The sequence below is a fragment of the Phascolarctos cinereus genome, unplaced genomic scaffold (genome assembly GCF_003287225.1).
Source record: "Phascolarctos cinereus isolate Bilbo 61053 unplaced genomic scaffold, phaCin_HiC Scaffold_726;HRSCAF=1367, whole genome shotgun sequence".
Taxonomy (NCBI): Eukaryota; Metazoa; Chordata; class Mammalia; order Diprotodontia; family Phascolarctidae; genus Phascolarctos; species Phascolarctos cinereus.
The window spans coordinates 371,585,448-371,606,321 of NW_027556098.1; the positions used below are offsets into that span (position 1 = coordinate 371,585,448).

The window sequence follows — 20,874 nt, forward strand, 5'->3', positions numbered from 1 at the left end:
CCTCAGCGGGCAGCTGTGGCAGTTTCCAGACTTCTCAACCCACAAATGCCAAAGACAACTTAGAAGGTCAGTGGGGAAAGTCTGTTTCAGCAGTGAGAGAGGAGCTAGGTCTCAGCCCCAGTTCCCCAGTGGCCCCGGGGTGGCTGCTGCCTCCTGTGCACTCGGCCCACAGACTAAGGGGGAATCAAATGGCTCATCAGAGAGGGATTGCAGGGATCTCTTTGCCAGTGCTAGGGCAGAAATCTCTTGCTTTGCCCGTGCTTGGATCTGGGTCCCAGTTCTGGGTGGTGGTCCTGGGGCGAGGAGGAGCCCTGGCGTGGTGAAGCTTGTAGTGGCTGTGGAGAGGAAATCCTCCTCACAGTTCCAAGACAGAAAAGAGAGTCTGTGGTCACTTATAGACCAGAGCACAGGCTCGGAAAGGAGTAAACACCTCACCCCTTAATCATACCACGTTGGAAGAACTGAAAATTTACAGGTCCCTAGAAGTATCTCTAAAAACACCTGTACAAACCCCCGAAGCTTGGGACAGTACATTCTCCACATTGGAAGCAGACTTCTACCTTAACAAAGAGTTTATAAGTCAAGTAATTGGCTGGGATCATGAGCAAACCTTGCAAGAAGTGTCAGACCATAGAATCTTTTTTTGGTAACAAAGAAGATCAATACATACAACCAGAAGAAGACAACAAAGTCAAAGCTCCTACATCCAAAGCCTCCAAGAAAAATATGAATCAGTCCCAGGCCTTGGAAGAGCTCAAAAAGGAGTTTGAGAAGCAAGTAAGAGAAGTAGAGGAAAAACTGGAAAGAGAAATGAGAGTGATGCAAGAAAATCATGAAAAACAAGTCAACAGCTTGCTAAAGGAGACCCAAAAAAATACTGAAGAAAATAACACCTTAAAAAATAGCCTAACCCAAATGGCAAAAGAGGTCCAAAAAGCCAATGAGGAGAAGAATGCCCTAAAAAGTAAAATTGGCCAAATGGAAAAGGAAGTCCAAAAGATTACTGAAGAAAATACTTCCTTAAAAATTAGATTAGAGCAATTGGAAGCTAGTGACTTTATGAGAAATCAAGACACTGTAAAACAAATCCAAAAGAATGAAAAATTAGAAAACAATGTGAAATATCTCATTGGAAAAACAACAGACCTGGAAAATAGATCCAGGAGAGAGAATTTAAAAATTATTGGACTATCTGAAAGCCATGATCAAAAAAGAGCTAGACATCATCTTTCAAGAAATTATCAAGAAAAACTGCCCTGATATTTTAGAACCAGAGGGCAAAATAGAAATTGAAAGAATCCACAGATCTCCTGAAAGAGATCCCCAAAGGAAAACTCCTAGGAATATTATAGCCAAATTCCAGAGTTCCCAGGTCAAGGAGAAAATATTATAAGCAGCCAGAAAGAAACAATTCAAGTATTATGGAAACACAATCAGGATAACACAAGATTTAGCAGCTTCTACATTAAGGGACCGCAGGGCATGGAATATAATATTCTGGAGGGCAAAGGAGATAGGATTACAACCAAGAATCACCTACCCAGCAAAACTGAGTATAATCCTTCAGGGGAAAAAATGGTCATTCAGTGAAATAGAGGACTTTCAAGCATTCTTGATGAAAAGACCAGAGCTGAATAGAAAATTTGACTTTCAAATACAAGACTCAAGTGGAACATGAAGAGGTAAACAGGAAAGAGAAATCATAAGAGACTTATTAAGGTTGAACTGTTTATATTCCTGCATGGAAAAATGACATTTATAACTTTGTCAGTATTAGGGTAGTTGGTGGGAAAAATTATATGTGGATGTAGAGATAGATAGATAGATAGATAGATAGATAGATAGATAGATGGATGGTACAGGATGAGTTGGAGATGAAGGGGTCATATCTGGAGAATAAAATTAAGGGGGGGTGAGAGGTTTATACTGGGAGAAGGAGAAAGGGAGAGGTAGAACGGGGTAAATTATCTCAAAAAAGCAGAAAAGAAAAGGCTCTTACAGTGGAGGGGAAACAAGGGAAGGTGAGAGGGAATGAGTAAATCTTATTCTCATAGCATTTGGCTTAAGGAGGAAATAACATACACACTCAATTTGGTATGGAAATCTGTCTTACCCTACAGGAAAATCAGGGGAGAAGGGGACAAGAGAGCAGGGGAATGATAGAGTGGAGGGCAGATTAGGAAAGGGGGTAATCAGAAGCAAACACTTCTAAGGAGGGACAGGGTCAAAAGAAAGAATAGAATGAATGGGGGAGGGGTGGCAGGATAGGATTAAGGAAAATAGAGTCAGTTTTTCACTACATGGCTACCATGGAAGTGCTTTGCATAACTGCACGTGTATAACCTAATTGAGTTGCTTGCCTTTTCAAAGAGGGTGGGTGGGGAGGGAGGACGGGAGAAAATTGGGAACCCAAAGTTTTGAAAACACATGTTTAAAAAAAATGTTTTCACATGCAACCGGGAAACAAGAAACACAGGAAATGGGGTACAGAAATCTATCCTGCCCTACAGGAAAATAGAAGGGGAAAGGGATAAGAGAAGAGGGGGAGAGATAAAAGGAAGGGATATTTAGAATGCATGCCATCTTGAGGTGGGGGGAGGGGAGAGTTGGGGTAAAAATTTGGAACTCAAAGTCTTGTGGAAGTGAATGTTGAAAACTAAAAATAAATAAATTTTTAAAAATAAAATAAAATATGAATAATAAAAAAAATAATGGAATGTCATAATAACCAAAGGGTACAGTGGGGCCAGAGAGACTATTTGGAGTATCACAGAAATAATTCAGAAAAGGCATTGATTTGTCTTGTCATAGGGAAGCTTTTCTAATCTACCTTGGGGTGCTTTTCCTTAGCCTTCCCAAATAAATCAACTCAGAGAATCATCAGAGAAGAATAGAATTTGACATTACTTGCTGGTGTCTTCATGACTTGGACACAGCAGTTACTGAGCCTTCATTGTTTTCCTCATTGAAATTCCTGTTTCTTCATTTACTTCTCAAAGTTGTATTAAAGAAATCTGACAACAAGCTTTCCAAAGTAGCAGTGAGATATCTGGCCAACTGAATGAGTACCAAGGTTAAGTAAAACCTTCTGACTCAGAGAATTAAGTTTATTCCATTGTTAGTAAATCCTCTTTGGTTTAGGGGTATGCAGACTAAATTAATACTGAAGTTTAAGGGAAGAGAACAAGCATTTATCTAGTGCTTACTATATGCCAGGCACTGTTTTAAGTACTTTACAAGTATCTCCTTTGATTCTCATAACAGCCCCTCAAGATGAGTGCTGTTATTACTGCCATTTTACACTTGGGTAAACTGAAGCAGTGACTTGCCCAGCTAGTAAGATACAGCTAGTAAGTGTCTGAGAGTCCCAGTGCTCTATCCACTGTGCCATCTTGCTGCCTCGCTAGTGTGGCCTTGACACTAATTTCACGTTTCTTATTCACAAACCTGCTCTGAACTACATCTTGGAATACTAATGACTTTTCAGGCAAACCCAACCATCCAAAAAATTTTATTTTAGGGAAGAAGCATCCAGACCTATGAGCACTAGAAAGAATAGTTGCAAAGTCCATGCCCGTCAGCTAGTTGAGAGCAAGTGATAACCCCTAACAGCTCTTTTACCCCTTTTGAAAGAAACAGTTCTTGATCTGGTTTCCTAGACCACTGATTCAGTGGTCTTCAGTATTTCAGGTGATCTATGGTTTTATCTGTTAGCATTCCCCAGTTTGACCCAAAGCATAGTGCCTCCAGGCCTTGGGAGGTGATCTTCCATGGGTTTCTGTCACCATAAGTGATGACCAGCTTTGGGGTGAGGACCCTTTGGGAACTCCCTGGGTTGAGCCATTCCTGAGGCCACAAAGATACAGTCAATGCTACACCTGTACTGAAAGCCTTTCCAGCTTGGTAGGAGCTTGTGCTCCACTGACCCAGTCTTTGAGACTCCAGGGTTACCTCCATGCCTTATTGAGGCTTCAGAGGATTATGCTGGGGAGTGGGGCTGCTGGCCATGTTAAGTAACAGTTGTTACAAGTAAAGAGATGAAAGGAGCAGACACACAGATGTAAAACGTACAAGACTCTGGAGCTGTGGAGTGGAAGGACAGGCAGTTCCACATATGCAGCAACCCCTGAGACTATCACTTTATTACAGAGCAGTCATTGTTTGTGCTGGGTATGCTGGAAGGGACTTAATTCTATTCAAGGTACTTCTTCAGAAGGCCCGGGGATGTATATGATATATTTTAGAATGATCTCCACCCCCAAGAGGGTAAAAGGTTTTAAAATTTGCCCAAAGGAGTAAGTGATTTTAATAGAAACTTGACACGTATGTGGATCCCCTTGGGCAGTGACCAATAACTGAGGTATCCTTGGTAACTGAGATTGAAACATTCTGCACGATGAAGTCCAAAATAATTGGGGCCTAACAGCCTCTCTGGACCGTGGAGCTAGGCGCCATCTTGGCCTTCACTTCCCCTTTGAACACTGGTGAATTTCCCCAGAGAGGTGAAATGAGCCTATGTGGCTTTAAGGCTGTTGGCTTCAGCAAGATAATGGCTTGTCTGTGTTTTTTCTTGCCGCATGCTGATACTATGTACCTGTGTTTGTTAGTTGAATATAATTAACTTTAGGAGGATCAACAATTTTCTCTTAACAAGCAGCTTTAATTCTCTTCTATGACATAGATCAACTGGCTGACGTTTTCAGGCAACAAACCTGCCTTTGGTCCTGGTATCTCATTTGTAATTGGTCCAATTTATCTGATCCAGGTGCATTGTGGCCAGGTATGAAACCTGAAAGTGGTTTAATTCAGACTCCAGCTCCAAGTCAACACAGTGTTCTTACCTGCACTACAGGGCTAACCACAGGCCAGCCAAGCCCAGCACATTACTCTTATCCCATTCAAGGTAAAGAGGCATGGTTTTGTTGTTTTTGTTTTGTTTTGTTTTTTACGTCTACGTATTTCTCCAGATGGTTGGGGAAGCGCTGCATCCCTAAGCAGAAAGGGTGCGATGTGAATTTGTGCATGCTGTCTGTGTTTGGTGAGCCAAGGCAGACACCAGTCCCTGCCTATCCAAATAGCACTGTAGCTTAGCTCTTGGAATGTCAGTTGTACCATGCATCCTGCTTTTGGGCTTGTGAGCTGCCACGGTAGAGCTAAAAGCATGCTTGTGTGCATGTCATTGTGTAGAAAGGCGAAAAACAGGATCTTAGCAATGCTGCAAACTGGTCTGGAGAGTAGACTTTGTGATCTGGAACTTGGTGAGGTTGTTGGTGTGAAAGGTTTCCCTGGGGAGACAGGAGGTGTGGAATGTTTTGTTATTTATAACCAGGATTGGGCTGGTATATATTTTAACAACTGTCTCCCTAGGGTGTGGGGGAGGATGTTGTATGCACAACAGACTTTAAGTTCAATCTGCATTATTAACATTCCCTGATTTGTAGCATTTGCCAATTTCTGAAATGTAAATGCTCTAATTGAAAATTTAACAGAGGCTCTTGCCAGCCAGGGTGAGCTGGTTCTGGCATACTATTTATAATCACTACCACCATAATCCGTCACACTCATTGCTTTGTGACCACATTCCAGTGAGAGGACAGTGGCAGCCTGGTTTAGCAGGAGAACATGTTAGATTAGGTCCCAGCTCAGCCATTCACTAGCTTTGGGCTTCTGACAAACATCCTTAACCTCCCTTGACCTCGGTGGCATCATGTGTAAAGTGAAGGAGTTGTATTAGATGAAGACTAGGTGAGTTCCAGGCACCAGGATTTGCCTGCGAATGTCATCAGAGTGGTTTCAGGACAGGTTTACCAACAGATTCTCAACAGGTCACTTTCCTCCTTCTGCAGTGGCTCCCCATTGCCTCCAGGTTGCTCCTCCATGTTCATGTTTTATCATCATCAGGACTAAAGGAAGTCCACCGCAATGCTTGGCCTTGGCCCTGTGGGAGGAGCACAGGTCATCTCAGGCTTTGACTTGGCTCCCTTGGCTTGAGGGGAGAAGGAAGAGTGGCCAGGAAATTAGAGAAGGCTAATTGAGAGCCCCTTCGAGGAGAGGATCTTTCCCAAGGTCCTCTATTTAATAGTATTTTGAGGATGCTGATTTGATGCTGAACAGTGAGTTAAGAACCTACTAGGCCTTCTTTTCTCACCCACTTATGTTTATTTTTATTTTGCAACCTGAAAAATTCATCTAGCTCTTAAATTAGAGAGCTGGCTCCTAGATCTAAAACAAATATGTTGAGCCCCAGTACAATGAAACTTTTTGTTCTGATGCCTAAGAAATTTTATCCAGTTTATGCTTCATTTCTTCACTACCCTGGTTTACTTCCATAGTATCTTAAAGGAAAAAAAATGAAAAGAAAGGATTAAAAAACTCCATCAGATTTATTAGGGCAGAAGACAAAGGAAATAAAAAGAAGATTGTAAAATTAATAGCAGACCATGGGATCTGACAAAGACCATTTGTCATTTAAGGATTAATTTAACTAGTTATAAGTAGTTCATCGTCATATTGGCTACAGGGTGATTAATTGTGGGTTTTGGCCACATCTCTGACAGTCAACCCAAGTGGTTAGATGGGTAGTGATCTCCATTGGGGGAGGAAGTACCCCCTCCCAAAGAAATAACACATTGCTGAAGTAAGGAGAGGCACATGTTAGTGATGAACCACATTGTTTTCTTTACGATTGGGAGATTTTAAGTTGAGAGATTGAACAGAACAATATTAATTTGGCCTATTCCAGTTTTGCACAAAATATACTTCATTTCTAACTTCTCTAGTTTGCCACAAATTAGCAGGAATTAAATTAGTCCTGTGCAGCAGAACTTATCAGTTACATCAGGCTGGTGCTCTGATTCATCCTCTGCACAGCTGCTGAAGTGATTCATTGCGCGCGCAGACACACACACACACACACACACACACACACTCTCTCTCTCTCTCTCTCTTTCTCTCTCTCTCTCTCTCTCTCTCTCTCTCTCTCTCTCTCTCCCCCTCTCTCCCCCTTGTTCTCCAGTAGCTAATTACTGCTGCTTGGTCTTCTACTCCTCTGTTTGCCTTTTAAAGCCCACCCTAGTCTAGTCCCACCCTCTTTTTCCAATCCGATTGTGTTATACATTTTTCCTCATCTTATACCCTGGTCTGCTTGCTGCCCTTTACATACAATGCTCTGTCTTCTGTCTAAGTCACCTTTGTACAGGCTGTCTGTTCCCAAGGCTTGGAATGCCCTCTCTCCTCACCGTCACCTCTTGACATCTCTGGTTTCCTTCAAAACTCAGCTCAGTCACCCACTTTCAGCCACATGAGACCTTTCCTGATCTCATTCCTCTCTCCAGCTACCCAGACCTTCCCTCCAAAAATGCCTTGTACTTATTTTGCATGTACTAGTTGTCTCCCCTAGTGGGATAATAATCTTCTTGAAGAAAAGGACCTTTTCCTTTTTGTCACTGAATCTCCAGCACCCTAGGACAGACAGTGTCTGACACAGAGTAGGGGATTAATAAATGGTTATTGATTGATTGGGCCCCCTTTGAGTCTTTGCATTCGTGCTTTGCCGGAGGGAATTGACTATCTGAACCCAATACATTGAGGACTGTTGCTTCTTGCTACTGAAGTTAACCCTTAGGGTATAGTAACTTTCCCTGCCCTTAGGGATGCTCTGAACATTCCACTCAGCTTTTCCCTCTAGTATTTTGTTGTATGTTCTTATAACCAAGGGAGTCCCCTGACCAAGCTGTTTGTAGGGAATGAGTGATTCAGCTGTCCTTTCTGTTGTGTAGTGTGACCGAGCATACCGAGGATTTCTTTTTTCACTGAGGAATCACCTCTTTCACTGGGATGAGACTCAGGATTTTATGGGATGTGGTTGTTGATTAAACCTAGGCTGTTGGCTCTGTCCAGTGAAATCAGCTACTTGGGAATTGTTGCCTGTTACCGTGGGGCCTCCCACTTGGAGAAATAAGGTGTCCCTCACTTCTGCAAAGTTTCCCTCGTCTCCATGTAGCCAGCACTGGAGAGGGTTCTGTTATGGCTGTGACTCGCCATTTAAAAGCACTCCCTTTCCTGACGCCCCACCTCTTTAATTTTCAGGGTGGCTGACAGAGCATTTTGGGAGGACGTGGCTGCTTAGTGGTGATGTTGAGAGTATGGGATGTAGTTATTGAGGTTAAATTTTTACATGTATTTTTTTCATTGCTGACATTGCTCATATCCCAGCTCTGCCATGAGGCTCAGGCAATTTCACTTCCTCTCTGTGCGCCTCAGTTTCCTAATCTAGAAACTTAAAAATAAGCCTCTATGTTCCTTTCCGTAACTCATGAGATCCAAGGATCATTGGCCCAGAGCTGGGAGGAACTTTATGCCTTATCTCATTGAAACCCCTCTTTTTACAGATGAGATGAAGTGACTTGCCCAGAGTCCACTAAGTAACAGAATTTAGATTCAAATCCATATCCTCTGACCCCCAGCATTAGTGCCCCTTCCACAATGCTGTTTGCACCTTTCAATTCCAAAGTTCCGTGATTCTGTGCATGTAAGAGTCATTCAGTATCACTCACTTTCTAGCAGGCCCCTGCATTTTGTAAGGCAGAAGTCTTCACCGATGTGTTGTAGCCAGAAACTCTTTTTTTCCTTTCTGGTGAGGCAGCTGGGGTTAAGTGGCTTGCCCAGGGTCACACAGCTAGTAAGTGTCAAGTGTCTGAGACTGGATTGGAACTCGGGTCCTCCTAACTTCAAGGCCAGAGCTCTATCCACTGCGCCACCTGACTGGCCCCAGAAACTCTTTGTGACCTACAAGGCAGTCTCATTGAGTTGATAGTAGCTGAATACCTGGCCACTTAGCTTATCAGCTAACTGTGGAACAGAAATAAAAAACATGGGTGCCTGTCAAGATACCTGGAGTTTTGCTGGAGTTTTCCTCTTCATTCCCCAGGTTGAGATCACTGGCCTGTGAACCACGGAGCGGACGAGGGTAGGCAGGCCAGGCGAGTGGCCCTTCCTTGCTGGATTCCACTTTGTGTTCTTGCTTCCCCGTTCTCATGCAGCAAGCAGCAAAGCTCTGATCAGGCCCTCAGTGGGGACCATCTTGGCTGAGATGCTGTAGTGAAGGCACAGTGAGACGTGAAGCCGCTTTGAAGGAAGGCATTAGATTGTTTGTTTCCATTTATAAGGAAAAGAAAAGCCATACTAACCTAAGAGGTGCATGATTGGACCCACAGCCATATAGTGTGCCCGTACAGAACTATGGCCTACAGTGGGTGCCAGTAACCAAAGCAGGGAAGCACAACGGAGAGCATTTGGGTGAAGGTCACTGCAGGGAGAAACAAGCTCTTTGTCATGGCACTGTGCTGCAGATAGCCTGGATATGAGGAAGAAATAGAGGCGGTTATTAGGCAGGCTTCCCAAATCAGGAGACCATATCTTGTGAGGAGGGGTTGGAAGAACTGGGAAAGTGTAGTCTGTAGAAGAGAGGACTTGAGGTGGGGGGAAGGGGGAGGGAAGATTAAACTTGTTTTACTTGACCCTGAGAGGAGATCTGAGAGCAAAAGGTAAAAGTTATAGAGAGGCAGATCAGATTTTAATGTAAGGAAAGATTTCCTAGCATTTAAAGTTACCTATAGAGGACCTGAGTTCAAATCTAGCCTCAGACACTAGGTGTGAGACCCTGGGAAGGTCATGTAACCCTTTTTGCCTCAGTTTCTTCATCTGTAAAATGAACTGGAGAAGGAAATGGTAAACCACTCCAGTGTCTTTGCCAAGAAAACCCCAAGTGGGGTTACAAAGAGTTGGAATTGACCAAACAGCAACAAAAAAACACATAGAATGGCACTGCCTCTGAAGGTTCCTCCTTCCTAAAGGTTTTAGAAAATAAAGTAAGATGAGAGTGTTGGACTGGATGGTCTCTAAGCTCCTGGGCTACTTCTTTGTCCTCCATATAGGTTATTTAGGTGATTGAGGTTTTTTATGTCAGTAAAGGTCTTATAAGGGCTAATGTGCCAGGCTTGGAGTCAGGAAGACTGATCTCCCTGAGTTCAAATCTGCCCTCAGACACTAGCTATGTGACCCTGGGCAAGTCACTTAAACCTGTTTACCTCAGTTTCCTCATCTGTAAAATGAGCTAGAGAAGGAAATGGCAAAACCATTCCAGTGTCTTTTTGAAGAAAACCCCCAAAAGCATCACATAGTCAGATACAAGTGAGAAAACAACTAAACAAAAAATGTCAGCAGAAGGACTCCAGAAACTGATGACGATCAGGTCTAGACCCCTCAGTTCTCGGCACTGTGAGAAGCTCATGATGAAAGTGACTTCATCATGTGACTTTTAGCAAGTCATTTCTTAGTATACTGTGGGTGTTACTATCTAATTTTACTAACATGTCTAAGTGTATAGTCTTGTTCTCATTCAGTTCACTTAAACATGCCTTCTTTGTAGGACACCTTGGGGACAGAATTGGTCGTTTTATCATTCTTCCTTTTGAATGATTGAGGTTTTTGTTACATCTTCATCTGCCCTGTTGTTTTTTGAAATTTTTCTTTAGGATTGATAACTTCTGCGCTGTTCCATGACTTATCAAAAAGTGGGCCTCAACTACTTTAATTCTCTTGATGGTGAAGCTTTTTGGTGTGTGTGACAAGTCTGAGCTGGGACCCACTGTGATGCTTTTATGAAAAAGAGGTAGAATAGGTAGAAGCTAGCCTCTCTAAGGTCCTGGAGTCATAACCTGGGAAGCATGGTGAAGGTGAACTCTAAACCTCGGCTCACCTTTTCTTGACATTTACCTGTGGAGCTGTGCTGAGATCTCTGGGGACCCTTTAGTTAATTCCCAAGCCAAAAGATTTTGTGGGGTTTTGATTCATGCAATAATGTGGACAGTGAAGAGAATTTCCTGGCATATATCAGCATGCCTGAGCAACTTGTAGACCATCCTTCTTGGGACCAGAAAAGTCATCCTTTTTGCATTTCTCTGGGTTTATTGGCAAGTTCCTTCATACCAGGTCAGGGTAGGTGTTGCCCTCTTTCGAGCTCTCTCTCCGGAGACGTGCTTGGTGAGAATACAACATTTTTAGCCTACCTCAGACCTGCCCCATTGCACTCTAGCCGTCTTGCCTCCGTGCTTCCCCTCTCCTGTCCTAGGCTAGAAACAGTAAACAAATTAGCAGTACTATTCCTGGGTCAGTCCATTGTCCAGTGACTCCACTCACTAGTGCTGTGACTAAAGAGACCAAAACACCCCTCCTCCATCACAACTCCCCCATTTGTGTTTTCTTCTGTTGGAATGTAAGCTCTTTGTGGGCAGGGACTGACTGGTTTTCGTACTGTATTTGTCCTGTTGTTATCTGTATTATATTCCTCACTTATCACTTTGCCCAGCCTGTAGTAAGCACTGATTAAATGGTTTTTCATTCATTTATTCGTTCTTTTATTGTCTGTTAAACTGAATAGATTCCAATAATCAGGGTTAAGCTGTTATTTTAAGTTATTCCAACCAAGATTTATTAAGGGCCTATTACATACAAGGAAGATATTGTGTCTTAGAAGGACAGTGGCCTGTCTATAGTGATTATTTCACTGGGATTTGCGGACCGGGAACCAAACAGCCCTTACACATGGATTTATCACAGAGATTTTTCTGAGTTTCTTTTGGCTTCCCTCCGCAGGTCGTATTACAGGTAATCATCCTCCCACAGCCAGAGACGATGGGCTGGAGTGATTGGGTTACATGTGTGTTTAACTTGTGCCATTGTTTCCATGAATGTACATCGTGTGTGCTGCCATGGAATTTGAGTTTTAAGTAGTGGGCTTCCTGAGCCAGGGACAGGTTAGGGGTCTTCTGTTTATAATCAGATGTCTGGTCTGGTTTGGGGAGCGGAGTACAGAAACAAAGCTTACCTGCCTTTGATCCTGATAGTTTTGAACCTCCCGCAGCCTTCTTTTGCCAAAGTGTGTAGCCTGCTCCCTGTTGCCCTACACACTTAATGCATTTGCAGCCTCTTCTGGCCTTTCAAAGCTGCATAATCACATGCTAATATCTTTTGACACTCTGAATCTTGCAGCTTCAAGTACCAATGCCAGCCTGATCTCCTCTTCATCCACAATTGCCAATATTCCAGCATCAGCAGTTGCCAGCATCTCAAACCAGGTAATTGGTTATCTCCATTCCTATTCACTAATCCAGGGTACCTTTCTTCTCCATTCATTCTTTCCTTTCTGCCTTCGGATTTATACTTATTCCCACTCCCAGCCCCAAATCTTGGAGACACCCTCCCCGCTTCCTCCCACCCAAATACATGTAGTTGTGTAGCTATGGAGAGTGTCCCTGATTGTCAACAGCTCCAAGGCCCTGCTGTCCCCTCCTTGCTCATCCACCCTCACGGAGCTGTCTCCTTTGTCTCTCCTTCCTTTACAGCCAGACTTATCATGTTGCTTTGTAGTTACCATTGTTGCTGCCCAAATCTGCCTTAATCCTCACCAATCTACTGAGATTATTCTCTCAGAAGTTAACAGTGATCTCAGTCCTCACTCTTCTTGCCTTCTCTGCAATATTTGATGCTATTGGCCCTGTCCACCCACTGCCACCCAGTCTGGCTTGAAATGCCTCTCTCGATGTATGTGACCCCATTCCACCCTTGTTCTTTTCCTACCTTTTTGAATGTACTTTTTCCCCATTACTGGTTCCTCGTCCCCTTCTTAGAATCTTAATCTTAGAGCTTCAGTTCTTAGACCTCTGCACTCCTGTTCTTGTAGATGCCAGGCCTTTGGGATTCAAAGACAAATATGAAATGGTGCTCTCAGGGAGCTTGTATTCTATCAAGGAAGAGAACATGTACATATATAATTACATGTAGGATGGGTGCAAAATAAAGCAGGCCCTAGCAGTGGAAGAAGGAGATCAGGAAAGATTTTATCTACCTTTGCAACTGCAACTCTCTTCTGTATAGAAGACACCATCCTTCCTTCCCCCATATCTCTAGCCTTTACCTCTCTCTCAGCCTCTAGTCCCACATTTTTACTGGTCAGTCAGTAAACATTTATTGAGCTCCTTCTGTGTGCTAGCGACTGAGGAAGCAGAGAAAGATCACAGACAACCCCTGCTCCCCAGAGCTCAATCTAATGGGGGATGCCACCTGCAAACAGCTGTGAACAGGCACGCTCCCTGAAGGAACAGTTGGAGATAACGAACAGAGGGAAGGCACTGGCATGAAGGGGATCAGGAAGGGCTTCCTGTAGAAGGTAGCATTTCAGCTGAGATGTAAAGAAAGTCGGCAGTCAGAGTTGAGGAGGAAAACGCATTCCAACCAGTGAAAACGCCTGCCCAAAGTGAAGGAACAGCCAGGGGACCAGCGTTGCTTTCACTGTAATGACCTGCCAGCACTTCGGATTCAGGGTTTATTAAACCAGCCTCTGTGTCTCTCTCTTGCCCCATTATTCTCTGACTTGCCCGAGTCCCAAACGAGTTATCCTCGACTCCTCTCAGAGCTGTGCCTGGACCTATTTGTCCACATGTCTTCTCAGTGGTCGCTCAGCAGTGCTTTGTGCTCTTCATGTCCTCTTCCACATCTGATGCCTCTACCTGACCCTGATTGAATTGAGTACCTGCAGCATGTCGTACATAACGGGGGGATTTCTGGGCCAGGATTTAGGACATTGGTGCAGATGTCCCCCTCAGGTTTGTGCCAGTTCTGGGACCTTAAACAAGTCACTGAATCCCGCTGGGCCTCAGTTTCCTCATCTATTCTCTCTCCCTCTCCTGATCATTCCTACACATACCAGTAGATGAATCTTCTGAGAGCACTGCTCTCACTGTACCTCTGCCTTAATGCCTGCAGGATCAGGCCCAGACCCCTCAAGCATTAAAGGCCTCCCACAGACCAGCCCCCAGCCAACTTTCCCAGCCCTTTCTGGGCCCTGGCCTTATCTTCTCACTTTGCAGAAGTGAGTCAAGTGAGCATTTCTCTTCAGTTTCTGGGTCTGTGCAATTTGCTGGTGGTCCTGCCCCATGTCTTCCTCTCTATACATCCCACCCCTCCTTATCTCTCAGGGCCCAGTTCAAGGTTGTCTCCTCTCTGAAGCCTTCCTAGATCATTCCAACCTACCATGATATTTTCCCTTCTACACACATTCTCATGGCCCTTACTGTTTATGTATTGCCATGTCTTACTCACTTTCTTCTCTGTGTGATCCAGCCTGGAGGGGATAAGGGGGCGCTTATGTCTTATATGTGACTGTACCCCTGCCCCACTTCTCTTGCCCAGTGCTTTGTTGTTAATAGTTGAATAAATGTTTGCTGTCTTGTCTGTTAGCCACATAACTACTTATTTGACACTGACAGAAGTGTCTGTGGAATCGTAGAAAACATCTAGGTTGAGTTTTCCCACAGTAACTGGCGTTATTAAAGCTATATTTCACATACTACTTACACACACAGTTCCTCTGAAGGATATCGTTTTAAAATGGAGATCCTGAAGTGAGTGTTGTCTGTCCCTTCCTAATTCCCTTTTCTGGTCTCCAGGACTATCCTACATATACCATCCTTGGCCAGAGTCAGTACCAGGCATGCTACCCCAGCTCCAGCTTTGGGGTCACAGGCCAAAGCAACAGTGACGCTGAGAATACCACATTAGCAGCAGCCACATACCAGACTGAGAAGCCCACTGTCATGGTGCCTGCCCCAGCAGTACAGAGACTTTCCTCTGGTGAGTAAGCCTTGTCATTCTGAACATGTCACTTGAGGTCACTCCTTTTAACAGGTATTGCCTAATAATTGTGGGGACCTTTTATTTATCCAGCGCTAAGTCAATGTCATGGGTTGACTTTCTTCCTTGGATGAGGTACATTGGAGTGTCATCTTTCTCCTTTGTGCGTCAGTGATCCAAGAGGACCAGATGAATGTAAGCCCCAACTCTTTTGGATCCTTTGCAGATAAGTACTCTTGGCCTCCCTGCTCTCTTGCCATGTTCATTGTGGTGTTACTAGACCCCCTGGAGGGAGCTTCAGGATCTTGCTGTGTGTGGTAAAGATCACATGAGCCTGTGTCTATGTGAGGACTCCTTGGGCATCTGCTGAGCCCTGTGCTTCTACGGAATGTCTGGGCACTTCTAACCAGTACCTTTGGGATAGAAATGTTATCATTAGAGCTACATGAGGTGGAGCTGACGGAAGCCAGTTTTCTGGAGAAGATGGCTTAGGGAGGACATCCCAGTTGTTTTCAAGTGCCCTTCAAAGGGCCTTGTTTGTTGGGCCCCAGGGGCAGACCCAGGAGCAATGCAGGGAGCTGCAGGGAGGCCAGGAGGCTGGATGTCAGAATCAGAGTGTACTGGGTGGCCTGGGAAACCCTTCACCATAGGCAGGTGCCATGCAGAGGGTGGGTGTGTGGTGGAGGGACCTCTTGTTCAGAATATGCACTGGCTTAGGAGTCAGTCTCTCAAGTCCCTGCTATGTGCCAAGTACTTATAACTTAGGAAGTTCTTTGAGTCACTGAGGATTTTAAACATCAGCTGCTTTGCATTTTTATGTGCACTCAGATGTGCATTTGTTCCTACCCTCTCAAGAAAATGAGTATTCAGGTTACCTATGCCTCATATAACTTGGAAACAGTTACCTTGATTAGTGGTTCTGTTTCACACAGAGTGTGAGTCACATGTGTGAGAGTGATGCCTCAGGGACATCATCTGATTTCCAGTATCACTTCCAAGTTCAGGGGCCCTAATAAAAGATAAGAATATCTGCTATGCAAAATTTTTAATTTTATTTTTCTGACCTAAAGACCATAGCTGTAGTACTAGAAGGGACCTTAGATATCTTGGCCAACTCCCTAGTTTTGTAGATTCAGAAACTGAGGCTCAAAGACACCCACGTAGTAAGTGACGAAGACAGGGTTGGAACCATCTCCACAGTACCATGCTGCCTCCGAAACTAACCAGTTAGTATTCTCATATTGTCAACATGTCAAACCACATAAACTGGGCTGAGTGGCAAGGGTACCAGAGGTATGAAACAGGGACACAGGCTGCCCAGAACATGGTATGAAGAACCTTGTGAGGTGGTGCCAGGCACCCAGGGAGCAGCACAGATAACAAGTGCTGCTGGAAACCGGAGAAGAGAGAGTGCTCTGTGCTCCCCTAAGGAAAGGGTGGGACTTAGAGAAGCAGACTTTCAGGAGCGGGAGCGGGTGGAGCATTGGGGTGAGGCAGAAATGATACCAGGACATAGCCAGAGGTCTGTGAATAGGCCCATTTGGGAGCAGTGAAAGGTTTGTAATGGAGAGTAGGGGGGTGTAGATGGGAGCCAGATTGTCAAGGATCTTGGATGCCAAACACAGGATTTAGGACTCTCTTCTGTAGGCAGAAGGCATGACCGGAGGAATTTGAGCAAGACGGGTGTGATGTGCAAAATGGTGATCACATCTAATAATCAAATCCTAATCATTTTGCTAAAGTCTATTTATCACAGAATAATGCATATGGTGGCATCAGATTTCTGTCTCTTTTAATGGATATATTATTAAAACTATATGTCTGACTGTATATGTATAGCCTATATCAGATTGCTTGCCTTCTTGAGGAAGAAAGGGAGGGAGGGAGAAAAAAATTTGGAGTTTAAAATCTTATAAAAGTGAATGCTGAAAACTATCTTTACGTGTAATTGGAAAAAATAAAATTCTGTTAAGTGGAAGAAGAAAAAAAATTTAGATAAAATGGTGGCGGGGGGGAACTATATGTTTATGCAGTTGAAGGAAACAGTGACCAAATAAACATGCATTTATAGCTATTTATACATAAAATAATGTTTGCCATACAATAAGTTCTTAACAGCTTCTCAGGGATTCTTTTGATATACTTTTATTTCTTCTGTTCCCTCATCGCTGTCTTTGTTGTATAGATGGAGATAGAGATTTTTTTCATACTCTTAGTGTATCTCCTGTTCTGGTTGTTTCCTTGCCTTCACATTGCTTCAGACAAGTCTTTAAATCCCTCATATCCTCTTATTTTCCTTTCATTAACATACAATAATTTATTTGGTCATTTGCCATCTGTTGGACATATAGGTTGTGGCCAGTTTTCTGCAATTGCATCCAGTGCTTCTGGTTATATTTTTGACTTGACCGTAAGATTTTTCCCCTTAGATGGTAAGCTCCTTGAGGGAGAGGCCTGTCTTGCTTTTGTATCTGTATGTCCCCCAGCACTTAGTACTTGCTAAATGTTATTCACTCCTGCAGCGGATGACGCTGTGAGTGTGTGCTCCAATACTCCAGGGAGTGTTGGGTCCTAAGGTTTGGGGTGGAATTTGGTTTCTTACTTTGAACTGCTAGATGGTCTTCCAGAGGATTCTGCCAGCTTGCAGCTCTGCTTGACATGTGGAAGTGCTCCTTTTTCTCAACATTCCCCCCCCGCACTGATTTGGGTCACTTCGAGTCACTTTTGCTAGTGTGATAGTCATGCGGTGACAGCCCTAGCTTGTTTTAATTTCCATTTCTCTGAAGATAGTGAGGTGTCATGCCCATCTTAAAGTTACCTTTCCTGGTGCCTTTCTTGGCCTCGTAGGGACAGACTCTTCCAACTCTGTTGCTGACATCTTTGAGTTCAGGTTGCTGCATGTCTCTGTTTCTGTTGTAGGAGACCCTTCTTCGAGCCCATCTCTGTCCCGCGGTACGCCAAGTAAGGACCCCGAAGAGCAATCTAGGAAAAATACGCCTGCCAAGAACCGGGGCAAGAGGAGAGCTGATGCCACACCTGCCCCGGACAGTGAGCTGGAAGTGTGTAAACCTCCTGCTGTGTGTCTCCTCTGGAGTGTTCTTCACTGCTCACTGTCATCACCTGGACAGTGAGCAGAAAGAGAGAGAGAGAGAGAGAGAGAGAGAGAGAGAGAGAGAGAGAGAGAGAGAGAGAGAGAGAGAGAGAGAGAGAGAGAGAGAGGGAGAGAGAGAGAGAGAGTGTGTGTGAGTGACTCTGCTGCATGTATTTGAGTACTTAATCAGACACAGCAGAGCCTGGAGACTGGCAATACCTCTAGTCCAAGTCACAGTTCAGTGTTAAATGCTGGGTAGGAAATTAGGAAGCTTAAGTAGCACTGGTAGAGCTTATAATAAATAAGAGAAAACAAATTAATACATAAGGATATATGAGAGATGCAAATCCAAGTGCCATGTGAATTCTGCTAGGAAGGAAGGTACTGGCTAGAGAAGAAGAGCATTAGAGAAGGCTTTGTGCAGGAGGTGGCATTTCAGTTGAGTTTCGGAGATGGCCGTGTGCCTTCTTAGAGAGAAAGCAAAGTCTTACCTGAATCCAAAGTGGATTTTCCAAAGAGAGCTTGTTGCATTTTTATCTTTGACCATCTAACAGATGAACCCAGAGTCAATAATTGACATAAACTGCCCAGTTGTGGGAGTGGTCTGTGGAGTGATCACTGGATTACAAAACCAGAGGGGATCAGAGGCTGCTTCTGGTGCTTATCCACACCCTCTCCTGTGAGGTGTGTTAGCCAGAATGAGTGGATCAGGTTGTTTTCAGCCAGTATCTTTGGGGCTACTGACTATTTATTAATATGGTTTTCATTTGCCTATTCCGTGGCGATAAATGTTCTAGAATTTTTTAGAAATACAGCAAGGGTGTTAAGCTCTGAAACAGCAGATGTAGAGGCTCTCCTCTCCTGGCTTTGTTCCTGCAGAATTTGGTTCCAACTATAAGAGAAGCGCTTATGATGCTTCAGGGAGGGTGCCAGGTGATGGAGTACAAAGGCTGCTAGCCAAGGGCTCACAGGACCATGACATCCTAGAGTCAGAGCCGAGAAAACTGAAGCCCTGAGAGGTTCAGTGACTTGCCTAGGGTCACATAGACAGCCTTCTTGACTGCAAGTCCTGAATTCTCTCCCCTGCACCATGTTGCCTCTCATCAGGAGTCCTGATTGTCACAAAGTAGCTGTGTGATGTTGCACAAGTTATTTCAGCTCTCTGGGGCCTCAGTTTCCATTGTCTGTCAGATGAGAGTATTTTCAGTAGATGATTCTCAAGGGGCCCTCCTTGGTCTACAATCTTAGATGTACCAAAATCGTAACCTCACGTGTCTGCTCTTGTCTTTCCTGATTTCTTTGCCCAGCGGGTGTTTCTCTGGGACTTGGATGAAACCATCATCATCTTCCATTCTCTTCTCACAGGATCCTATGCCCAGAAGTATGGAAAGGTAAGGGTAATCCATTCTTTATTAGCACTGTTCCCTCCCAGAAAAGAAGAAATTCAGCTAAGCAAGGGCTGGTCCATAGCTTAGATTTTTTTTTTTTGCCATTTTCATTGCTTTAAGCTAAGAACTGTGGAGTATTTCCTCTTCACTCTCTCTCCTTCACCCACTGTTTCCTGTTACTTTTTAAGAGTTATTATGTACCTACTTCTTTAAATAGCGTGCTGACGTTACCATTTTAACATTTCAGAAGATCTGTGATTTCATCCCTATAACTATTCTTCCACTGCCACAGATTGTGTCCTCTTCACTCCTTAGTTGTTATGAGTTGATATGGCCAAAACTTCCATCACTTGGTGGCTGACCAGACTCAGCAAGGCGGAGCCTCTTGGTAAGAGAGAAGTGGTCCATTGCTCAGCCCAGACCTGAACACTTTGCAGCTGCCAGAGCTTGTACTCCACTAGCAAAGCCTGCAAGTCCTTAGGTTCCACTCCCTCCAAAAATGTACTACCGGGCCAGAACTGTCCACTGTTCCTGAGTCAGCAATGCCTCCAAATGATGACCAAGACCAGAAAAGGGTGAAGAGTTCCAGTTCTCTAAAGATTTATTAACTGGCAGGAACCTGTTAACAACAGGTTTCCTTGTCTTGTCTGTGCCAGTCAGTGTGTAACAATGGTCAGTAAGGACCTGTCTCCACTTTGAGCCTCAGATTCATCATCTATAAAATGGGGATAATAGTGGCACTTAAAAATTTAGACCGCAGAATGATTATTAAGAAAGTATTTTGGATCCTGACATGCTATTTGAACCAGATGTTGTCATTACCTTTGAGTACAGGATGGGCATTCATTCATTCATTCATTCACATGCTACAGGAATCACTGACTTGCACTGAACTGCTGTACAGGGCCAAACCCGATCTTGGAGAGAGCCAGAGGACTTGGCAGAGTGCATTGTTCAGCAGCTGCTGTGTCTGTGCAATGGAATCTTGCCTCCCTGGGCCCTTTTATGTGAAGTGGGCTAATAGGCATTGTCTAGCCCAGTGGCCCTCCTGCTCTTTTTATGCTCTGCCCTTGTTGAAAGTTTCTGTTCTCTCTTTTGAGGTTTGGTCTCCCTGGGCTCCTGGGGAAGGAGCATCTTCCCAAAGGGATGTCTTTGTGTAGTATAATCCAGGAGTGAGTTGGGAGTTGGGGTGGGCAGCAGCCTTTCCCCAGATGTGCTGACATTCTTTGTTCTAATATTCTACAATCTAAGGTATGTCTCAGCTCATCTCTGGTATTCTGTATGCTCACCAAAAGACATCTTCTTTGGTGTGCTACCCTGCTGTCTGAGTTGCCTAAGGGTTTACTTTGTTTTCCTCATCTAGATTTAACCTAGTATAAAAACCAAATGAAGTAATCCATCAAGGTATTAGATACATGTGAGTTGCCATCCAACTTTTAATGTCAGCCTTCAGGTTTATTTCCTGATGTGTTGCTTGCTCAGTAAAAGGTGATTTTCGTTTTCATACAAATTAATATATTCCCAGAATTCTTGCTTAAACCAGACTTTCACTTGTTTCTTAAAGTCCCTAGCTTGTTCCTATAATGTAATATACTTTCTGTAATTCATCAAGGAAGCTGCAGTGATCTGTGATTGCAGCATTTCTTCCATTTGCTGTTATAACTCCAGAGTTCTTTCCCATGGTGCCAGGTTACGCAGATTTCC

The 20,874-nt window shown here is 44.0% G+C and overlaps 1 protein-coding gene across 4 annotated transcripts in view; it reads left to right on the forward strand.

Annotated features, from left to right (window-relative positions):
- The window catches only part of EYA3 (EYA transcriptional coactivator and phosphatase 3), a 119,787-nt gene that overhangs the window by 80,420 nt on the left and 18,493 nt on the right, over positions 1-20,874 (forward strand). For 3 of the 4 annotated variants that reach the window (XM_020983295.2, XM_020983291.2, XM_020983293.2), the window contains 5 exons: positions 4,766-4,903; positions 12,052-12,137; positions 14,508-14,691; positions 17,611-17,750; positions 19,090-19,173. In XM_020983295.2, the coding sequence (XP_020838954.1) occupies positions 4,766-4,903; positions 12,052-12,137; positions 14,508-14,691; positions 17,611-17,750; positions 19,090-19,173 (632 nt within the window). The remainder of the gene's footprint in view (positions 1-4,765; positions 4,904-12,051; positions 12,138-14,507; positions 14,692-17,610; positions 17,751-19,089; positions 19,174-20,874) is intronic. The other variant, XM_020983292.2, reaches the window with a different exon arrangement.